Source organism: Pagrus major, chromosome 7, assembly GCF_040436345.1.
Source record: "Pagrus major chromosome 7, Pma_NU_1.0".
Lineage (NCBI taxonomy): Eukaryota > Metazoa > Chordata > Actinopteri > Spariformes > Sparidae > Pagrus > Pagrus major.
Window position 1 is genome coordinate 16,040,610 of NC_133221.1, and position 24,093 is coordinate 16,064,702.

At 41.4% G+C, this 24,093-nt stretch overlaps 1 protein-coding gene across 2 annotated transcripts; it reads left to right on the forward strand.

Moving 5' to 3' along the window:
• The first annotated feature begins 496 nt into the window (after positions 1-496).
• LOC140999889 (myosin-binding protein H-like) lies at positions 497-22,912 on the forward strand. 2 transcript variants are annotated; one of them, XM_073470454.1, is made up of 14 exons: positions 520-751; positions 3,215-3,244; positions 3,506-3,571; positions 3,999-4,133; positions 4,520-4,687; positions 9,241-9,329; positions 9,419-9,614; positions 9,980-10,119; positions 11,993-12,152; positions 13,304-13,440; positions 18,062-18,248; positions 18,870-18,932; positions 22,406-22,448; positions 22,551-22,912. In XM_073470454.1, exons 1-12 carry the CDS (start codon positions 520-522, stop codon positions 18,908-18,910), a joined length of 1,581 nt encoding a protein of 526 aa, XP_073326555.1. In that variant the 3' UTR covers positions 18,911-18,932; positions 22,406-22,448; positions 22,551-22,912. The 2 variants fall into 2 exon arrangements, with proteins under 2 accessions (XP_073326553.1, XP_073326555.1); XM_073470452.1 differs by lacking the exon at positions 3,215-3,244 and having other exon boundaries at positions 497-751.
• Positions 22,913-24,093: the final 1,181 nt, after the last annotated feature.

Consider the following 24,093-nt stretch of genomic DNA (forward strand, 5'->3'; position numbering starts at 1 on the left):
AGGAGCACTTGGCTTAAAAGGGGGCCTGAATAATGGTTGTATGGCATGTCTCTATAACCACATCAAACTCCATATGTCTAACATTGAGCAATGGACACAATAAAGTCATGCCATTCTTCACATCACTACCTGTCTCTGTTTACATTGTATTATCCACTAGGGGGCGCTAATATTACTGTATATGGTCATTTAATGGGCTGTATGGCCATTTTATTTGTATGTGGGGCTTGTTGGCATGGCAAAATGTTATTTGGCATTGATTACATGTAGGGTTAACTGCTTGTATATGTGAACAATAGGGGTTAAAATAGGATTTTTCCCTCGTGCTTACATCACAGGTCCTAGCAGTGATGAAGATGTGACTGAAGGAGTGGGGATGGGGCTTATATCAATGGGAGGGGGTATTAAAGTGAGGAAATGGGTGGAGTTGTCAACATGCCCACCGACCCTCACACTATATATATTACCTAAGACCCCTCCCGGCCGCTTCATCCACAGTACTGGCCGTCTGTCAGCAAGATGCCAGGCAAACCTGCCCCCATCAAGAAGTCCCCGGCCAAGAAGGCTGCCGAGAAGGCACCTGAGCCCGCCCCGGAGCCTGAACCCGCTCCTCCCGCAGAGGCTCCACCTGCGGAGGCTCCACCTGCGGAACCCGCTCCAGCCGAGGCTGCCCCCGCAGAGGCTGCCCCCGCTGAGGCAGCACCCGCAGCCCCAGCTGAGGAAGCTCCAGCTGCTGAAGGAAGCGCTCCAGGTACCTGAAGGCACCACAACAACCGCGAAAACACCGCTGGAGATCAGGATGAATGCTAAGCTAACTCTACTAATCTTAGCTAAGTGACGGTAAAAGTTAATTTTTACAGTCCAACGTTTGACTGCTGCTTTTATAAGTGACTAGAAATTGAGACTACAGATTATAGTTGCCAGTTTATTAGAAAAAAAATTCAATTTATTTGCTTATTTAAAACGTGCTACTGTTCAAGTGAAGCATGTAATCTGCAAAGTAACTAGTAACTGAAGTCATCAAATAAATGTAGTGGAGTAAAAAAGTACAATAAGTGCCTCCAAAATGTAGTGGGGGTAGAAGTATAAAGTAGTAGAAAATGGAAATACTCGAGTAAAGTACAAATATATCAAAATTGTACTTTACTTGAGTAAATGTACTTAGTTACATTTCATCACTGTGCACTGCCTAAAAACAGTTTCAACTGGACTTTGTAACCTTCATGAGGTAGCACTTATAGCAGGACTGTTGTATTAGACTGTGTTATTTTTAGCTAGGTGTACCTAATAAACTGGCCACAGTGCAGGTGTACATTTTGAGAGATGAAAGTTTGTTAAAAAATAGGTTTAATCTTCCTCTTCTTTCTTTGAATGTACCTGATCAGTAGTAATATAATGAGTTGTCCTGCCTCTAAGATTACGCTTTACACTCAGGAATGAATTAGAGATGCTACAATACTAACTCACCCTACTCATTTCTACTGGAAACTGATGAAACAGGTGACTGCATTGTACAAACAGAAGTCGACTCATTTTCACAAAACAAATCTCCAGTCCTTTGCCTGCCGATGACAGTCATCAACTCCTGAAACATGGGCTGCTGCAGCAACTGTAACCCCCATCACTCTTAAAGCTAAACCTGCTTGTTGAAATCGTTACTCAACATGTAGCTGTTATTAATGGTGGAGCTAAAACTGTGCAGACATTAATATTATGACTTGTGTCTTGCATCTCAAAGTCCAGTGCAAGATTAGCGTAATGGTGAGGTTATGGACTGGAGTGGTTGAGTCTACTTTTCTAAAATCTGATTAGGAACAGCTACATGAGTGAATTGCCTTTTATTTACCTTTACCTTTATGATACTGGAATTTTTAATTTCAGTACAAAACCTTTCAGCGTGTTTATATCACATTGGCCATTGTTGAAGTCCCTGCATTCTGCAGAAAGAGTTAATTTAAAGGATAAATTCACCCCAAAAAATAAAGATTCTGTCATTATATACTCAGCCTCGTGCTGAAGGAAAAGCAGATTAAGTTTCATAGTCCATAAACAAAAAAACAATAAAATGGCTATATACAACTTTTTGGCATATTCCAAATTTCTAGAAACCCAAAGATCCCAAATTGATTTGAAAAGACATTATTTACACCCTCGTGCACCCACTTCAGATGGGATGCACGCTGACGCTTTAACCTTAACCTTAGCCAAAGTGAAGATTTCAGCTTTATAAAGGGTGTAAACAATGTCCTTTCAAATAAATCTTTGGGCTTCTTGAAACCCGGATTACGCCTGACGAGCCATACGGAGCCATTTGATCTTTTTTTCCTTTTTAGAAGAATGGTGCAACAGTGTTTTGCTGTGAAGCTCAGGAAATGTTTTGTGGACTATGAAACTTCACAATACTTTCATATCCTTTAAGAAGTAGTGGAATGAGTAGCAGCACAAAATGCATGGGACTTACACAACGGTTAAGATGCTGAAACCGCCACCATTGATATCTACGTCACCAACCAGGTACTGGTCAAATCTTGTCTTACTTACTCCAGACCTTGGTTGGAAGAAACATCATTGGTGAGAATAATGGAGTGACTGGTATTGTTTTTGCCTGCTAACCTCAACATGTAACCCCTAACTTCAGCTGATGCCACAGCCGCAGGGGAAGGAGCTGATTCTACGCCTCCAGCTGAGGGTAAACACACACATCACAGGTGGTCCACACACACAAGCTGTAATGCATGATGTGTGTGTTTGTGTCCCACTGTGCACTACACATGGTGCGTATGTTTCTTGCTCATGATCTGTTGTGTTTATTTTCTGTCTGTAAACTTCATCATGTGTAAGTTTTAACCAACCCGTGAGGTTTCTCTCTGTGGTACTGGTGTTTGACTGTGTACAAATGTCTTCAGTGTCTCTGAAACGTGTTCAGGAGTCAGTTTTTGGGTCATAAAATCATCCGTTCTTGTCACTGTGAATACATAAAGCTTCGTCCCCCCTGCTCTGTCCTGCTGCTTGCTTCAGTGGAGTGTATCTTAATCAAATCAGCTTGAAACTGATTGATTCCCAGCATGTTCAGTGTCATGATGTATGTCACTAATTGGCTATCCTAATTGCATTTTAACGCTAGCTGCTGCACCCGCTGCTGAAGACGGTGCCGCTGCTCCCCCTGCAGACGCTCCCGCTGCAGACGCTCCCGCTGCAGACGCTCCTGCTGCAGATGCTCCCGCTGCAGACGCTCCTGCGGATGGTAAACATAAACCATCACACAACAACATTACTACTCAACCGCAACAAGTGCTATCCATCATGCTTTTCTACAGCTGTGAGGACGAGTGGCTTCTTAACAAAACTTTATACCTCCTGATGTCTTTTCCAGTGAAAATCCACAGTGACAGGTTGAAATGTCACAACACAGAAAAGATGCTCTGGATGATTATCCTCACCATTTTCCTCATTGCTGCTGTTTGTTTCTAAAAACGACATTAACCTCCTGCTTGTTTGACGCTAGCTGCTCCAGCAGAAGCTGCCGTAGTAGAGGAGCCGCCAAAGGCCCCCACGCCCCCACCTCCTGCAGGTAACACCAACTTTACACCCTGCTGTCAGATTGCTTTGATGACAGATGTTATGACAGGGACAAATTTGTGTCCTCTAAACCCCAAAGTTATTCAGTTTATCAGTCATGCATGACAAAGAAAGGGCATAAACTCCTCACTTTTTAGTAGCTGAAAGCAAATATTGGCATCTGTGCTTTCAAAATAGCTAAAATCATTATTAGATTATCAAAATAGTTGCAGATTAATTTTCTGCAAATCAACTAATGGTTGTTCTCCTTTAGGGAAATGGATATGCAGAATTTTTACATGTTTGAAGGCAAATCCCTCATTATTAAACCTGAAACAAATAGCTGAGTAATTGAGTATTAGATCAACTTGTTTTGTATTTTCAGCTCACTCTTGTCCGCTTCAACACTGGATTAATATGCACTGTTTGACCTCCTTTAGTCCCGACCAGCGCTCCTCTGGAAGTATCAGTGGAGGATGTGAACGAATGTAGCCTCACCATCAAATGGAAGACCCCAGAGACCATCGGAGACTCCGGCCTGAACGGATACACCGTCGAGTACTGCAAGGATGGAAGTGAGTCGCTGTATGTATGTGTGTGGGAGGCTGCACCTGTCCCCAGAGTGTCAGAGGGCAGATAGACTCATAGCTTGGTCCAGGCCGTATACGGCAGGCAGCGTTTCACCGGCTGTCACTGTATCTCCTGACACCACTTTTAGCTTCGCTCGTTTGCTCAGATGACAGTGTACCTTCTGAGATTACCTCATGACAGCCAAAGTTTACTCCTTAAGGGCAGGTTGTTTGTAAACTTGTGTCGACAGGCGATAAACCACTTAACGTGTCCACTAAAAATATTAATACCCTTTTTAAAATGGAAAAAATTCAAGAAAGTTTGGGTATTTAAAAAATTAAGTTGCAGCCTAAGCAAGCTATCATGACATTAATACTTTTTATTCCTGCAGCATCAGACTGGGTTGTAGCTAACGAGGAGCTGACCCTGGCTAACCACTACTGCATCAAGAATCTGACAGCCGGTGACTTGCTGCATGCGCGCGTGGTGGCTGTAAACCCTGGTGGCCGCAGTGAGCCGGGCGCACTTGCTCAGCCGGTGCCGATCCGTGAGGTTGTTGGTGAGTAGCAGCCGATGTCATTTCTCAAACAGCCCACTTACAATTGTCAGGTTAAATGGGAATTCCACACAGCTAAAACCTTTGCAGCTCTTCAGTGTGAGATTATAACAACCTGGAGAAACAACTGAAGAAGCAAAAGGAATGCCTTGAGTGGTCTGTGGGACTGTACATGAGTGTAACTGTGACCAAAAATTAGCAAAATGTCCAAAAATATAATTAGATTTTCCTTCAAAAGTACCTGCAAAATACAAACAATATTTCTCTACAAGAGCTGCAATTGCCGTTTGAGTTTTCACTGGTGTAAAGACAGCTTTTAAAATGTCTGTATCCAACCTCTTTATCGGGAGCTCTGATCATTGTAACTTATGACCTATCCTTAAAATACTCATGTTGCAGCCGGCGATGTAGAGGTGGTATTAACTGCCTTGGCCTCGGATGGACTGCACAGATGTAGGCACATAAATCCCACGGGTGCTGACAAGGCCTTTCATCAACTGTAAATCTTGCTTTCACTTGTACACACACACACACACACAGCATTCGGTCATTACTGCAGGGTTGACAAATGAGAAAATAAGACGGTTAAAGCACTCACAAATTTTCTACTTGTATTTTTTATTTTCTTAAATGAAAACAACTGTCTATGGACATCTTGTGTCTTGCTGGTAGCATCCAAAAGTAGTAAAAGAGATTCAAAGCTAACAAGAATAACACATAAAGATTGAAGTTTGAAGTTTATTTACGAAGCACTTATAAAAATCAAAGATTGAGTCCTTCAAAGACATGAACAATAAAAGATAGTAAGAAAAATTTAGGGCATTAAAGAAAACTTGACCAAAGATAAGGAGGAAGTCTTTCCTCTCATATTATTCAGGATCTATTGAATCGCTGCACCATATAGTCTACTGCTGCATCAGTCCTCAGGATGATTCAATGGAAGACTGACTCTGAGGCAAAGGAAAATGTTTGACTAATGAGCCATCTGACGGCTATATTTTTCACCGACTTCAACCTTGTCACTGTCACTTGCTCACTGAAATTTATGACAGTGGCTCTCATGCTGTCCTGTTGTCTGGCACAGTTATCACTGAATAACACTAAAATAAATAAACTCTTGATAATATGACAATTACTTAGCGTTTACATTTTTTTAGCAGTTGAATTTTTACTCATTGCTCGCGACATTAAACATGCTAGTATTGTTCTGTCGGTCCACCAAATATCTCTGCAACTATTGAATGGATGGCCATGAAGTTTAGCCCACATTCATGTTCCCCTCAGGATTAATTTAAAAGTCAATTGTAATCTAGCACTTTCATCAGGTCATAAACATTATAGCTGCTAAACATTAGCATATTATTAGCACCATAATTTTGGGCATACTTAAATTAGCATGTAACTCAAGTACAGCAGAGCATTACATCTGAGCTTCAGTGCTGACACCAAAACAGTTATTTTTTTGATAACTACAAACATGTTTCTGTAAAACAAAAATCGTTTTAATTTCAGAAAACAAACCATTCATTTTGAAATTGCCTTTTAATGTGATAAGAAATGTTCCAACAATAAAGGGCCAGTTCACCCCAAAATCCAAAAATACATATTTTTCCTGGTACCTGCTCTGCTATTTATCTATCAATTTGTTTTGGTGTGAGTTGCTGAGTTTTGGAGATTTCGGCCATAGAGACTTTTGCCTTCTCTTTAACCTAATGGCACAATATCACACTCAGCTTGAGGTGCACCGAAGAATGCATTCAAAAAAACTCAAAAGTAATGTCTTTTTCCAGAAATCATAACCCTGATCATCGCTCAGAAAGGAGCATACATCTACTCATGGATGAGAGGTTCAAGCTTGTGACCGCATGCGATGTAAACGTTAATGGTTTCTTTCCCAGCTGAGCTGTAATGTTAGCCAGCTTAGTTAGCTCGCATGAAGAGATGCATTGCTTCTCCTGCACAGTGATACAGTTGGCATTTGTAGTTTGTTAGAAAATAGTTCCTCCATGAAACTGCTCACAACAAGATCTGGAGATCATCTTGAGTAATTGGGTCATGATTACTGGAAAGAGACATTATTGTTGGGTTTTTTAAATATATTTTTTTTGCGTTTGAGCACCATAAGGCGAATGCCATTTACTGCAGGTTTATTATATTAAAGAGAAGACATCTCTACAACTGATACCTCCGAAACACCAAAACAATCTTATAAATAAATAGCACTACAAGTAAATGTATTTTTAACTTTCAGGGTGAACTGTCTCTTGAGGATGTGCAACAACTAGCTTCAGAATACACACAGACCATCATCACCTATCATCTCTCTACTACTGTCTGCAGTAGGGGCGAAAATGCCCCAAAAAACAAATCCATGTACTAAAGTGACACATTACACCTCCTCTGTTTGTCTAAATGGACGTTAAAGTCGTTTCTGGAGCCGTGAATTTCCATCAGCCCTCACACACAATGTGTCACATTGATGGGTAGTGTAGACCTGAGCTGACATGCCCTAGTTATCCACTTTCAGAAGGACAGCTTACTGGCTCTGAGGCTATTTCCTGGTCGGTGTTCAAACAAACAGGAAACTTTAGTGGAGAAATGCAGTTATGCAACCAGACCTGCTGGTCAACTGAGGAGAGTGAAACATGAGCCTAATTGATGGATCCTGGGTGGCTTGTTGGGGTTAAAATGAGCTGTGTGTCAGTCACGCTGTTCTGACCAGACACCCATCGACATGTACAAGCATCTGCTAAAGACCCGCTGTCCTACATATGCTGAAAGCCCCCCACAAAGACACTTTATCCAGAGACAAAGACAGATTATAGATTGTTTGCAGGAGGACATGTTGGCAGCTGGATGCCGGCAACACTTTTGGGCATTGCTGGGAAGTGTGCTGATTAGCAAGGATTACTGTTGAAGCCAAATCTGGAGGCAGAGCTGATCCTCATGGGGAATGATGCTACCAGGAGCCGGATCCCAGCCTGTGCAGCAGTGCTGTGGTGACAAATGTTAGGGAGAGGAGGATGAGACGCACTGGGCAGGAAACCAGGTTAGATGAGGAGCAAACGGGGGAAGAAGAGAAGGTGCGACAGCTACCAAAAGATGGACAGGAGTGAGATAAGAGGACATTTCAGTGGAGGAGAGGGGTGAAGTGAGGTGATGGAGAGCAACAGCTTAGCTGTTTCATGTATCCTGTAAGCCCTGAGAGCTCTTCAGACATTTGCTGCTTATGCAGAAACATGCAAGGGATGCTGTTCCTGATACTTAGCACCCGGCCTGAAAGAAACCAGTCACGAAGTCCGAGCCACAGTGCAATTTAATCTATATTATTTTATCACAGCAAGAGCACTCACGCAGTTAATACCCTTGATTTGGCTGTCTACAGTTTCCAGTCTGTTGTACTTGAGTGCTTCAAGAAGCGATGTTTGACCAGTCGGATCAGTTGAAAGTGATGACATCCTCCTGCTTTTTCTTTGTGCATGACACGAGGGAACACTTGTTGGGGTTCATCCAAGTGTCTAAGCTATTTTAGGAGCTGCTGGATGCAGGGTTTAACTCTTTTGACCCTCTCTACCCAGATACTGTGTTTTTCCTCTCACACACAGGAATTCTCTGTGGCTAGATTTGTGATGTCCTTTTCTGTGCATGACTTCTCATAATCATCAATAAGACGGGGACATAGATTTATTATTTCAAATATTGTATCGTGAAAGTATTGTTGATAAAACTGGAATCAATATATCAGTATAACAAATTGAAAAGTGTCAGTGCTAATAGTGTGTAATCTTACAAACAAACTAGGGCTGCAACTAAAGATTATTTTGATTAATTGTCTAGTCTATTAAATGATCAAAATGATTGAAAAAGTTGCTGTTTACAATTTTTCAGTCATCAGTTAGCTTTTTTGTCTGATCAAGAGTCCAAAACTAAAAGATACTTAAACTATTATTTATATGGCAAAGAAAAGCAGCAAATTGTCACATTTTAAAAAGTAAATATTTTGCTTTGAATAATTTTTGCTTGAAAAATGACTAAAACTGTAAATAATGTATTAATAATATAAAATAATATATAATACTTTATTATAATGGCTGCAGATTAATTTTCTGTTGATCAATCAACTAGTCATTGCAGCTCTGAATCATTCTTTAAACTCACATTTTATAAAAGACTAGGGAAAAGTCTGCATTTATATAAACAAGTTTACAATCAAAACTATCGAAATATGTTTTTTTTGTGATTGGATTGGTGGACAGTGAAACTAATTTTAGCTCCTTTAGCCATCTTCTCGTCAGCTTTGCCTAGCAATGGCTGCTCTATTTAGGTCTTGTTGACCTTCCATTTTAAGGGTACATGACCCCACTTCAGAGACACAAATTTGTACAGATGGTAGATGGTGATGCTAGCTACTGTTGTCAAGTGAATGATTTATTAAGGTAGTCGTCCAGATGATGTCACTCATATCAAATTTACCAACAGATCAGTTAGCAATCAAGATAGAAAAAAACAGATGATAGATGGGGCAAGAAATAAACAAGCCTGACTTGTCTTTTCAGATCGTCCGAAGATCCGCATGCCCCGTGCCCTCAGATCCCGCTTTGTCAAGCAGGTTGGAGAGCAGGTCAACCTGGTTATCCCCTTTCTTGTAAGCCAGCACCTACACACACCATCTGCATAATCCATGAATACCATATCCAGATGGCAGACATGATACTTTACCTTGTAACTCGTCAGGGAAAGCCCAAACCTGTGGTGTCCTGGCTTAAGGATGGCCAGCCATTGGATACAAAGAGGGTCAACATCAGAAACAGTGACAAGGACAGCATCATATTTATCCGCACTGCTCAGAGGGAGGACTCCGGTGTTTACGAGATGGCTGTTAAAGTGGACAGCTTTGAAGACAAAGCCACCATCACCCTTCAAATCGTGGGTGAGTCGCACTCGCAGACTGTATGTTTACATACAAACATACGTGAACATGTGCGTGCGTCAGACGTGTAAACGTTGACTTATTTCAGACCTCCGTGATGAATCTGCTCAGCTGTTCGTGCAGCTGACTCGTTGGTTGTGAGACTTGCTCTGAAAGAAATTCAAAGCACTGGCCAACATATATCACACCTCTAACAATGATGCCCTTTGACCCCACAGTGTTTGACCCTGCTGTCAGCTGCGGCTGTTAAACTGTTTAATGGCACTTTTGATCTAACTTGGTTCAGAGCAGACACCTTTCATACTTTGAGGAACACACTGGTTATGATTTTAATCCTTTATAAATGCAGAAATGTGTCTCCTCAGAGCTGCCAGGCCCTCCTGCTGGTGTGAAGTTGGTGGACGCCTGGGGCTTCAACGCTGCTCTGGAATGGATTGTTCCTAAGGATAATGGCAACACAGAGATCACTGGATACACCGTCCAGAAGGCTGACATGAAGACTGGGGTATGGCAGATGTTCACATTCAAACACACCAAGCAAATCGCGTTGTCAGATCGTTTGAATTTGTTGACATAAGCCGGATCAAAAGGAGTTAACGGGAATCCGGCTGCAGATAACTGTGGCGTAGTTTTGATTTATAATTCAGTGTCTGATTTCTCCCATTCTCCCATCGTGCATAATCAACCCTGTCATACTTTCCCTATTGTAACTATGTTAGCATTCCTATCATATACTTAAGCCTCTTTCACACTTGACCAAAAACCCACTAATACACAATAATATCTGGCTTTTATCTTCAGTGGGAAAGTACATGTTGTAATTTGGCAAACAAGGTGAGGACCCAAATGCAGACAACACACGGGAGGTAGGATTGGGGAACAAAAGGCGAGCTTTATTTAAACAAAGCTGAATGAAACACAAAAAAAAACAAGGAATCCAGAAAAAACAAAACAAAAACAGAAACATACCACGGAGATGACGCGGGTGGGAAACACAGGGTGGCATCACAGGGACGCACGGACGAACACGGAACGAACTGACAAAGACATGAGGGAGAACAAAGACTATATACAGACACACTAACGAGGGGATCAGGTACAGGTGGAGTGCGGCGGGAAAAGGACAGGTGAGGGAAAGAAACGGAAACACACTGAAAGGAGGGAAAATCACAGAGAGGGAGGAACTAAAAAGTGAAACATGACACACAAGGGTACAATTTCAAAATAAAACAGGAAACACAAGAACAACAAGAAATACAATCATGACAGTACAATCCGCAATTATTCCAACATTAAGTGACTATTGCAGTAGTAGTTGAAGTAGTCATGGCTGTTTATCGGCTCCAGCTCCAATCAGCAGTGATGGAAACATGATACGTAGGTGGACACGCTAATTGTCGCCCCTATTCCATCACTCGGCTTGAAGTTACACACACTTCAAACAATTCAATTTTGTTGGTGTAAGTGATACGAACGAAGGTGTGTTACTAAGGAGAAGATAACTGAGCCTCTTTTCAACTTGTTCACTCTGAATAAACTCTGCCTGCATCAGAAATGTATATGTATTGGTCTAAACTTAGCAGTACATCTTGACCAAGTAGTGACATTTTTTGAGGAGACACGTCAGCTTTGGCGATTTTTATTCTGTACTTGTTAATCAGTTGTGTTAAGAGTCACTTTGTCAAGCTGATTTACCTGTTACACAATACTGGCAACAATTACACTTGAACTAAACACAGTTTATGTGTTTGCAGTTTGCTATATGCAGTATTTAAACATCAGCCCTTTTATCTTTATTACAATAAAAATAAAATGGTCTTATCAAATTAGATTCTCTCTTTCCTCCATCGATTACAATCATAATGCTAGTAGGTCTTTTTAAAGTGGTCCTAAAGGGATGTGGCAGATATGTAAGAGGGTACTGCTGCCAGGGAGCACTCAAACTAATAAACAAAACAGCTACCAGAACCGATAATACATTCCAGGACATTTGTAGGCGAGGACATACATATTGCGTCGCACTTCATCTCTCTCTGTCTTTCTTTTGTACATGGTGGTGTAATGAGTAGAGAGAATTAGCCGATAACAGGCATCATAGTCATTATGAACTCATATGGCGGGGATGGACATAAAGAGAGAGAGGAAATGTGGGAGTGATGAATCAAAAAAAAGGAGCAGGGTACAAGGTGCAAAGAGAAAGTGAAAGACCATAGAGAGAGGATCAGAAGAACAGATTGGATAGAAGCAGATCACACCTGCCTCACCTGAAGATGTCAGGCTAACGAATGTCACTGGTAATAACTAGTCTAATGACGACATGAGATGCTATGGTTTTCTATCTTTCCTAAACTGACTGTCTGCTGTGTCTCCGCCTGCAGGACTGGTTCACGGTGCTGGAGAACTACCACAGGCTAACAGCCACCGTCTCTGACCTCATCATGGGCAACTCGTACAGCTTCAGAGTGTTTGCTCAGAACCGAGTGGGCACGAGCGAGTCCTGTGCTGTCACCAAGAAGGTGGCCACCATCCAGAAGACAGGTGACCTCCTTGATTCATTCCTAAATTCTTAATTCTTCTAGGGTCCATTTGTTGAAATAATAAAGAGTTGAGTGGCAGGGCTGCAGTACAAGTGGGTACTTATAGTTTAATGAGCTACAGTTAGTCTGTGAGAGTGTGTCTGTGTTTAAAGACTTGAGGAGTGGAAATGGTCTTGGCATAGCTTCAAACAAAAGTGGGCGGCTCTCTTGGCCCATGCTCAGCTACTATTGCAATACATTTCAGGAGGCTCTGACAACATTAAGACAGCTGGCAGAGCAAGTGCTGCTCTTCCTGTGCTTGTGTGCGGTGTGTGTGTCTTTCTGTCCATGTCCCTGTAATGAATGTCATTTGGTTCTGTAGGTCAGTGCGCTAAATCCGGTGGTTTGTGCGCCGTTATCCTTGTATTTAAATGACTATCGCATCTCCTGCTTCTCTTTGAAGGTCGGCTTTGTTGGAACAACTAACATTTGATATTTGTTGTGGTCGGACATCACATCATTCGAACTAGTTCTGATGATCAAGCATAACCCGACCCTGCAAGCCTCACAGTCCATGTGTCTGACTTGTCAGCCTGTGCAAAGATTAACTTTGGGCATTATGTTTGGATGGCACTTAAGATAGAAAGCCCCCTCAGTCTAGATGCTGGTGTTGGTGGAGTGAATCCAGCAGATGAAAGATGAAACCTCTCAGTTTATCCTGAGGGACAGGGTGGTGATGTGGAAGTGGTGGGTTGAGAAATCCTACCTCCTGAAAAGAAACATCCGAGGACTGATTAGGTGAGAGCTGCAGGTAGACAGATAATTGGTCAGATATGGCAATGTCAAAGGGATTTTGACAGCTAAGGAACGTCAAAGTGATAGACAGAATTGGAGCGAAGAAAGAAAATGAGAGAGGAAAGATCTTCCTTATTCATTACACTAGTTTAGCAATTATCATTACCGGCCACTTTTCGGCTAAACCTACAGCCTCTTGTGTTTTAACTTCACATCCATCTGTGTCACGTGGCTGCAGCTGCTTCACAGTCAATACTTTTCCTTGCTGTCAGTAACAATTACTATACCTTTATAATCACAAACAGGTATTGTGATTTCACGGACAATACCAAGATGTAGTCACTGGTGTGATCTTAACCTCGTTCCACGTGTTCACAGGTATTGTCTACAAGCCACCTGAGTACCAGGAGCACGACTTCAGTGAGGCACCCAAGTTCACCACCCCTCTCAGTGACCGGGCTGCCACTGTGGGATACACCACCAAGCTGCTGTGCTCTGTTCGTGGATGCCCTAAGGTCAGAGAGACACTCCTATAACATATCTTATCATTCCTTCTTGTCTTGATGCCTGATAGCTAATGCCAGCTGCTGGAATTTTAATCTGTGATAGATGGTTTGTTGCATATTCTCACTGGGGAAACATTTATTTTTCTTATTGTATAAAGCTGAATTCTGTTTTGCTGATACAACATTTATTATTCTACTGGGGAGCCTGGATAAATAATTTGAGTCTGTAGTATACTGGTTCAAATTAGATATTAATGTCACTGCTATAAAGATCCACTGTAGAACTGGGGCAGGGCTTACACTGGTATGTCTATGTGAAGTTTCAGTATGTCTCTCGCTGTTCTTGGCGGCCTCTGCTCTGGTTAAACATATCTTTACAGTTGTCTGGCTGACGCAGACGGCTTAGGTGGCAGGCCATGCTGGAAACGCAGTTGATCATTTGTCCTAGCTGTCCTTGACTTCTCTCGCCAAGAACAGCAGTGGCTGGACAGTTTGCACATGCCAGTTTAGTTGAGACAATTCAAATCCCAGATAGCAAAATTGTACCAGACATGTTCATCCAGCCCATACACTGTGTGGAATGATGGCACTTGGGCGGTCCACTCTTGTTTGCCAGATCCGAGCCACAAGTAGGCCACACCATGGCCACGTGTCAGACAAGAGGGAACTGTATAACCCAGAATTTGGGTCCAGATCCAGCCCTCCAGAATAGAAATGAACTGTGGCCCAGCTGGACTAGATGAACATGTCTGGTGTGGGCAAGATCTGGGCCACATAAAACTGGGCTATCTGTGATAGGAACTGATGTAGGCTCAGACTGAGGATGTTAATGGTTTACCACGAAGAATATTTTTGTGCAGTTACATATGTTGGTCCATCGGTTAATGCATACACAGACACAAACTCTGTTTATGGCTTCTTTAGCCAGCAGTCTAAGATAATAAAAAAGTGTGCTAAACAAAGTTCAGTCAGGGAACACTTCCTCCAGAAAGAGAATAAAATAAAATGTAAATTGTGTGATGCCATTCTTCTTTACTTACTTACTCTTACTCTTGCGGTACTACATTAAGAACCAATTCTGGCCATCGGGAGAAAGTGTAATCTAGATGTTCTGAGGCCAAATCATTGAGATCATGGTCAGTGTGGTCAAAGGCGAGGGATTCAAAGAGCTAGCATGTTAGCTTGAGCCTGAGTACATTATGACATCGAGAGCTATTGTGACATAATGCATGAAAAACACTGTGAGGAGAAGAAGGATGAGCTAAAAGTCAAGGTAGCCAAGGGCAGACAAGCTAGCTCTGACTACCGACTCCTGGGTAGCTCTCACAAATGAAAGCTACATCAGGACTAGCTTACCTGTCACTTCAACAGTGGTGACTGAGAGAGTGTGCTGCAGACAACCTCACTGAGAAGCTGACTTTCCATGATAATGCCAAACACACTGTGGCAGCTAACTCTGATGTACATATCCCCTGAGACTCTGTGCTTCTTGAATTTTACATCATTTTGCATTTTTTCTGAAAAAAATAACTGACTACTAACCATTAAATGGGTGTCAAAATTGACACCCCTAGCTCAGACTGCACTCAGCATGCCTGATCGTCCCTGAAAAGCATGAATCTGACAACGTGAGCCAAAAAAAGGACTGATACCAGTAGATATTAATGTTTCAGGGACAGCTGAGACGCTCCAGAAACCTTGGTGTGATTTTTTTTTTAATGTGGCATCCCAGAGCGGCGAGTTGACTATGTTTATGGCTTAGATGCAGTGAAGCCCTGGCTCATCACAGAGGTCCGAGTGGATGCCTGTGTTGGAGAATAAGGATCCAGTTGCTGATGTACGCCTTGAAATTAGGCTCTATAAACGTGGACAGACTGTGTCTAAATTAGTCTTGCGAACCTGTCCCTGTGGACCAGTAGTCTTGAGTTCTGCAATCAGAGCAAGCAATCGTAGCAGCTGGGGGGAAACGTATCCGCTGATTATCTGTTGGGAACCAAGGAAAGAGGGGAATGGAATACCTCCTTCACACAGGAGGCCCACATACTCTGATCCTTTACTTAACCCATGTTTGACCCCATAATTATGAACCTGCTGTCACAGGGAAACCCTCAATGTCACTATTAGGTTGTAAGTGTGTTATAGCATGTGTTTATTGAGCCACTTTCTCTTCTCTGGCTCAAAGTCAGGAGCCCATTGAGAGCTGCTGAGGAGGTCCAGCAGAATGGCATGTAGTGTGATAAGTTGTCCTGCTGTCTGATACAGAGCTGTTGTATTAAGAGGCAGAAACTACATGGGGAGCTAAGAGGGGGAGAGGAAAGATAAGCAGGGAAGACAAAGAAGAGACAGTCATGGCAAGTATAGCCTGTTGTCCTGTCATGGCTAAGTGATGTTGCTGTATCTCAGAAGGTACTATTTTTGCCACCCGTCGAGACTGTTATCAGTGTGACTGACATGCACACACACGAATGCCCAAAGAAAGAAATGATGGTAGGACAGGATAGAGAGAAAGGAAGATAAAATGACGGAGATGAGTGGATGGATTTACATTGTCTTGATCTCTGTCAGTTAAATATGACTCTAGGGCTCTATTGCTGTACTGGCGCAGGGAACAGAAGTAGTAGTAGTAGAAGTAACCTTCTCAACTATGCCAGCTTGGTATGTTGGTGACTCACCATGTGCCCCAGCGGGAGGAAAGGCGTGGTAGAGGGTGTGGTGATTTCAGCAGCGTACTGCAAGCTTGGTGCCAGGAATGAGTGTGTCTCGTGCTGACAACGGCCCACCTGCTCAGATCGGAGTGGCGGCTCAGCACACTTGTGTTTCATAATATTTTGGTCTCTTTATTCACACCCATATAAACCTCCCTAAAATCAAACAGCTGGTGTGTGATCACACAAACACAGCATTTTTTTTTCTTTTTTTTTTACGTTGGACAGAATAAAGATTCATGAGCGAGCCAGAGTTAGTAGGTAGCCTGCACTAAAGGCCTTTTTCTGTATCTGATCCAGCTGTAGTTCAGTTGAAACTAGAAAGAGTAGAAATGAAAACATAAGTTAATAAAACATATTGTAATACATCAGTGTGAAATCAGCATCAGCATCTGAAAACGGGTAATATTCTTTTAATTACTTAAAAAACAATAAATTCACTAAACCTAATGGAAAAGATCCATAAAACAAAACTCTGATTATAAACAGGACACAAACTCTGGTCCCCCGTATGACGGGTCATGAGCATGATCCATTTATCCAGCAGGACTGACTTTTTTTGACCACAATTGAGCATCTTTATACTATGTACTATCACCTAAAGGCCTACCTTTCCAAAAGGTTGTTTGACAGAAAACGTCTCATAAAACCATCCAAACAGTCTTACAAGTGGATTATCACTTTCCATGCAAATAGATGTGAGGTCAAATACTAAATTATTGAAAAACAATGTGCATCCAGAGCACTGGCTGAGACGGTCACAGAGCTTAAGTAAATGTGCAATGCTACGTCCTGCGAAACTCTGCCCATCCAGGTGAAATACCAAGTTTTTTGTGAGACCCTTGCAACAACATTGTTAACATCTGCAGCAGCGTCTCTCTGCTGCCTCGGATAAAATGTGTCCCTCATTCCCCCCCGGATTGCATTTGTGCCCAGTGGCAGACAACGCATAAGGAAAGCGTTTATAGGAGCCAATCTAAAAGCAGATTGTGCCATTATTCTATAGACATTACATTGTGCAACATTAACTTCATAATGAAACGTTAAAGCAAAAAACATGTCTATCGCCAGTTTAACTTAAACTAAGCTCGACCAAAAAAGTTAAACTTTCAAATCAATTCCCTCTACATGTTAGGCCCCACCCTTCTACATCCTTGTACTTTAAAATGTCAAACTGCAAAAATAATTCTGCAATATCAGAGCCACCTCATTGACCTCATAAAATGCATTCACCTCATCAGAAAATGATCTACATACTCACAAAATATTTGGCCTTTGCCTTCTTAAACTCACACGTCAGGTCTATTTTGAAAACTTGTCGTAAGCAGCAACGCATGACTAAATCTGTTTCACACATCAGTGAGGAAGGCTCGAAACAAACCGTTCTAAAAGGCATCAGCTGAGGTGAAACCCAATAACCAGAGTCACCTTGCACGAAGTTGAACTATGAGAAAATCCATGCACGGAGAGTGTCACTAAAACCTAGAGCAGCACATACCTTAGGTACTTGAGTTACCCAACTGTCACACTCAGTACAGACTGTCTGAACACACTGAAAGATGAGCTGTCAACAGACTGAAATCGTTTTCTACTCAAATGTTCAGTTTGTCCAAAAACACAAAAACTGATTGACAGGGTCATTGTGATGAAGATGTAAAACTGGAATCTCTAGCAGTGTGTTCTACTTCAGGAAAGGGAGGAAGCGTATTGATTATTTTGGATTGCTAATGTGGTACAGGAAGTACTGAAAGACCCTTGATCACTGCTGTTGTTATAGAAATCATCACAGTTGACATCAGCATGAGCTCAGAGATTGAGATTAAGGTTGTGGCACTGGACACTATAACAACACAGTGAAGGTATCTTTGAGGTATGCTGTTGATAGATAAATGAGTTTATTAATATTTTTCATCTCCTCCTCTCAGCCTAAGATCGAGTGGTTGAAAAATCAGATGGTCATCGGCGACGACCCCAAGTTTCGTCAGATCTCTAATCAGGGCATTTGCTCCCTGGAGATCCGTAAGCCCTGCAGCTTTGATGGCGGCGTGTACACCTGTAGAGCCAAGAACGCCCAAGGAGAGGCCACCGTCTCCTGCAAGCTGGAGGTCAAACGTACGTATCCACAGACAAACGAAGGATAACGTTTTCAGCCAATGCAGCCCAAATCTATTGAAGTTACAAAATCACTTTATAGGGAATTTTTCATCATTTTAGGAAATATGCTTTCTTGCCGAGAGTTGGATGAGAAGATCAATGCTCATGTCTGTTCACTAAAATGCAGCTTAGCTTAGCATAAAGACTGGAAACTCAAAAGTTAAGAAAATTAATCTGCCTACCAGCACATCTAAAAATCACTGATTGACAAATGGTATCTTAGTTGTTTAATCTGTACAAAAACCAAAATGTAATGACCAACATTGTGGCCAGTTTTGATACTTCTTAGAGTTTATGTGTTAAACAAGATATAGCCTGGTAATTATTGAGCTAGAGGTGCTGTTTCCAGTCTTTATGCTAAGCTAACCACTGCTGACCGTAAGTTGATATAAGACATCAAAGTTGCATTGACCTTCTCATGAAATTCTGAGTGTATCTCCCAAAATGTCAAACCTTTCCTTTGAAAGGTTGGACATTTATTTTAACCTGTTATTGGTCCAATTTGATGATTCTAGTTTCCATGACTACAATTTTTTTACCAATATTCATTTGAAATACTGTATATTCCTCTCCAAACAGAAATTATTGTTCCAGAGGGGAACAAGGAGAAGGGCAAGTAAACCAACAACCAAACCTCCACAGGTAAGAAACAGACCAACATATTCATTCCTGTGCAAGTATGAAGAAACCAAACGTGTCACTTGTAGGCACACATTTCATCAATATATTTTCCTCTCATTACATGATACTACCATCGCTCACACTAGCATTGCACTTTCTGGGTACCCAAATCCGTGAAAGCTTGTGAGTTAAAGGAAAAAGTTAAAAGTTTGAAAATAGACATAGATAGACATTGGTTGTTAAAATGTTCTGGTTGTTCTCTTGATATTTAGTATTTTGATATTTTCGTATTAGTCCACATTCAGCTGTCTGCATGTCACCTGCAGCTTTCTGCTATCACTGTAGCACAGCACAATCAAGAAGTGTTCACACATTCAAGCCTCTCTCTTTGGGGTTGCAGCGGTATGAGATTTTCAAGGCACGATAATCATCTCAGACCATCACGGTTTAACGTTTATATGGTATTACAGAATAATCGTTATTATTATCAGTTACAGTGACCCTTAAAGGGGCTCTATCTAACAATTTACATGCATTAACCACTTTTTGATTGGCCATACAGTATGTGGGCAGATTGTAAGGTGATTTGAAAGATGAGACCTTCCCCGTCTCTCTCAATTGCCTATGCAAGCCTGTGGACAATTTGTTAAGTTGTTTAATGCTGTGGATTTTCCACATCAGTCCAAAGGGATGTGACTGTATGCATGCCTCTCTCCGCTCCGCTTACAGAGCAACAGCACAACACAAAGGTTACACAGAGCCCCTTTAAAGGAGTGAAAATGGAAGGGGGTTTTTTTTTTTTGGTCGAACAGACATGATGACTTGAAATAAATTTGAAATGTATATATTTTTGATAACAATAATACAGTAGAAAGCCTGCTAGTTCTCATTATAACAATTCACAGTAATCACCTCTGATCTGTGTCTCATCATATGCCATGTTGGGCCCTTAAATGTGAGGGAATTGGGCCTGGAAAGTCTTAAAAAGTCTTTAAATGTGATGTTTAAGAAGGTGTGGGAACCCTGTCGTTACTGTGTCCCACCTAAACGACAGTTATCTTCAGATTGGGTTATAGAGACTGATAATGCTCCCATGCCTGCTGACCAGCCATGAATTACAGTGTTCTTAAACCCAGAGCATCAAATTGAAACCAATAACAACTTATTTGTCCTCCCCTCTTGTCAACCCCGCTTCTGCTCCCTCCTCCTCTGTACATCTTGTACGCTGCAGGCCCTGCTTTTGGATGTGGTAATGTGGCAAAGATTAATGTCAGTGAAGTGGAAATACCAAATTTCATGTTTTTACAGCTTTAACATCTCTATTTATACCCTTACTATTAGGCAGCCACATTCAGGTTTTGGTATAGGCACTTCCATTAAAGCTTTTCAAATGCTTGAGTGATGTAGCCTTTCAAGGAGTGTCAGGAGGCTTTGCGCACATCACAGTGTCATTTCAATGGCTGGTAGGAGAAGCGTGAAGTGTTGAGAGGGCGGCAAGATGGAAAAAGACAAAAAAGAAGGGACAAAGGGAAAAGCTTGGAAAAAAGACATTTGAGCAGCAGAGAAAGCTTTAACAGATGGCTGAACATGTCGGCAAGGGGATGCACAGGATCATAGAAGGTTGTAAAGACCGAATGATATGGGTTTTATCTTACTGTAAAGGTCATTGCATTGGTTCTTTTTATGGTACTGTGAAACACTAGCACTATCCATGCAGGCTGTACATTCAGAACATGTGAGCAAGGGAGCAATTATGTTATTTAGCATTTTTTAGATGGCATCCTCAAATATCTCATCTCTTCTTTTCCCCTGTCAGCTTACTCCTCTTTGGCATGTACAGGACTAGAATCTGTTTCAGCTAAACTACATTAAGATGCTCATTGATTAAGTGAAGGCAATTAGTTAAATGGCTCATTTATATGTGCTGCTTGTAGTGTGATTAGTCTATGACTACATTGTGCATGCAATTTGGTCATAATTTACTTTTCTACCCTGCCATCACCATATTTATATGCAGATATTATAAAGTGGGTGAACAGCAAGTGATCAGGTTTCTCCATCAAGAATAAGTGGATTATTTTTTAAATCCCGAACTTGAAAAGGGGAGATCCCCATTGCTTTTTCCATGGACATTAAATTGCAATAAAGTGAGGAATAATCATACTTTTAAAGAATCAGGGTTGGCCTGATTTAACTACCTTTTTAGAAGGACCAGGGGGCTGAAATGTATGGATTCTCATAAATTCCCGTTTATTGCTACTGAAGCTATAAATCTTTAAAGACGTGTCAGCGATATGTACTTCCACATTTATATAAAAACAGTTAATTACCTACAACAGCTAGGCACTGTACATTTTTAGCCAACAAACGGTGAAGTATTGAAGTAGTAGTTAATAGCAAGGTGAGGCTTTTAATCGCTTAATCAATCAAAAGGAAATAAATTGCCAAATATTTTGATAATCAATGAATCGTCATTCAATTAATCATCATTCAATTAATTCATCGTTGGTATCAGTCTTTTCATGGGATTTGTGGACAATAAGAAAAAATACAGACGATCACCAGACTAAAACTTTGAAGTGTGTAGACTCACACTACTACTGCACTGCGTTTATATCAAGTTGACATCAATTATAGTTTACACCCGGAGCAAAATGGTCACTGCTAAACAGGAAACATTTTACACTCTGCCCTCAGGTTTATACTTAAAAGGAGATTTCGGTGCCATTTTGGTACTTAAGCTTGAGTGTGGGGCCTCAGTTTCCTTGTCTTCCTTGTTTGACATTAGCACATAAACGGGATGCAGTTGTTGTGCTACATGCTCACTACAAAGGTAACCTTCAGTGCGGTCAGGGACACGTGTGTTCACACTATACTGCAAATGGTGTCGCATGCCTGCCTGACCACCCCCCACTGTGGCTCGAGTGATCAGGTCTTAATGCATCCTCGATGTGTTTGGATGCATTCACACCTGTATTTACAGCTGTCCACTTGTGATCAGATTACTAAAGGCGCGTTTTTCTCGCCAAGTGTAAAGTTCGACCTATACATGACGTGATCATGCTTGTGAGTCTGTGCTGGGTATCAGGATGCGGTCCCGCAAGGCACAGCCATACATGGGAGGGCCCCTCAAGGGGGGAAAACTAGGGATTAGGCAGGGAGCGCCTTTGGGTGGGGTGGGGGTAGAGGTGATGTCAGCGCGGCACTCCACAGCTTCTAAAAATTACTCCAGATGATCTGACACACAGCCAAACTCTTCACATTACCATGAGTCAACAGGCCAAGGCGAGCGCTGTGAGAAGAAGGGAGAATGGGCTAAGAGGGCAAAAACTGAGCCAAATAATCCTCGATGGAAAATACGCCGAGGATCTGACACACATTCAATCTGGACGAATCCACACACACTTTTTCCAAGAACAGTCCTGGCTGAGGTGATTATTACCATCTCATGACCCCATTTAACCCTCTTCTTGCTTTAATTATCTTTCCACCAGTGCATTTAAAGGACCAGCAGAAGTCCAGGTCTTATGTTTTATGGTGAGTTTACGTTTATCTGTTTGTGTCTACATGTGTATGACTGTGTATCTACTGTATAATAAATTCCTCTAACGCTCTCTGTATGTCTCTTATCTTGTTTAGAGTGTTTGAGGAGGTGTAAGAAAAGGTCGTGGCTGGCTGTGCAGCAGTGTGTACATAATGAAAAAGAGGACAGAACAACATACCAACATACTCCCCCCACCCACACATCGCAGACTCACCCACTCCTCCCAGTATGCAGGGAAGACCCATGCCACCCAACCCATCCCAGTTTGCCAAGTGTTGTATGTTATTTTAGCTGGTGACATGTATGTAAGGCTAAATATACCCTGTGTTTTTCTGCCTGTGTCCATGTGCTGTTTGTTACAGTATATATACATTATGTACTACCTAATAAAACAGTGAGTCCTTGGACACGCTATTGCAATGACTGTATGGATGTGTAATAAAATGTATTTTACTATGTATTATGTGTATTTCTACACAAATTGTGGGAGACTGTATCATGCTTAAAATAAATGCTACAGATAGTTTGAGGCTGGAAAAAAACTTGTGATTAAAAGGAAAGTTTGTCCAAATAAAAATAAAAAACGCGGTATCTAAACATGCAGATGGTTTTGGATTCAGCTGATGTGGTTTTGATATATCCATCTCGAAGATTTCTGCTGAAACCCCAATGGACCACATTCATATGGCGGCCATTTTCCTCTGACTTCCCGCTCAGGGTGGGAATCTTGAACTGGGAAAATGTTATGCTGCTCTGTTCGAGGTTTAAAATCATATGAATGACATATAAACTGAAAAGATGACGAATAGTGAAAACCTGGAGGGAACTTGGCCATATTTCATGGTAAAACAACATAGGCTATTTGATAACAAATTAGCTAACGTTAGCATTCATCCACATCCTAGCTTACATTACCGTTTGATCACAGCCAGGGTGTTTCACTTACTTGTGTCCAAGATGCGTGTTTATATTAAAATATTAATTTACACCTTTCCTATTGTATCATGTAACACTTAAACAGTAATGTTAGCTAAGATGTGGTTTAATGCTAATGTTAGCTGATGTCTAACAGAAGCTAAAAAACACAGTTAACAGTGAGGTAAATCAGGAAGGACTTAATGATTGAACAGAATGATTAATGAATCGGTATTAAGTATTTCCTGACTAAGTGAGGGTTTAGTCAGGAATAGACATGGTTACTTCCTTCTACTTTGACATACTCTTTAACAGGACATCCTGTTTTTCACAAAACACTTTGTGTCTGGCAATTGTTCCTCATACCTCACAACATTTTTGTGTTTTACAAACGAGTGATAAGAAAAAATATATATCACTAATTGACAGAGGATTAAAAACAATCAAAAACAAATGCACCAAAAAGGGGGGAGGAGGTTAAAGTTTAAGAATTTATTATAAAAAGATTAATTGATGTGGTGTGTAGAAAACAATGACTGTAGGTCTGCTAATTCTTCACACCTTTAATCGATAATTCCTGTCACATTGTTCATAAAGCTCATGCTACCACAGGCAACTGTAATACCTCTACATAACCAGCAGGAAAAACACAAGTCAAGTCAAGCCTTTGCTTAGAAATTCGATCATTTCGACGTCAATGTAAGGTTTTATAGATAACTATTT

Coding starts and splice junctions, on each gene's coding strand:
- LOC140999889 (XM_073470454.1), top strand. CDS start 520: ATGCCAGGCAAACCTGCCCCCATCAAGAAGTCCCCGGCCAAGAAGGCT. Junction 3,245..3,505: donor TGCAGACGCTCCTGCGGATG/GTAAACATAAAC, acceptor GTTTGACGCTAG/CTGCTCCAGCAGAAGCTGCC. Junction 10,120..11,992: donor AGGCTGACATGAAGACTGGG/GTATGGCAGATG, acceptor CTCCGCCTGCAG/GACTGGTTCACGGTGCTGGA.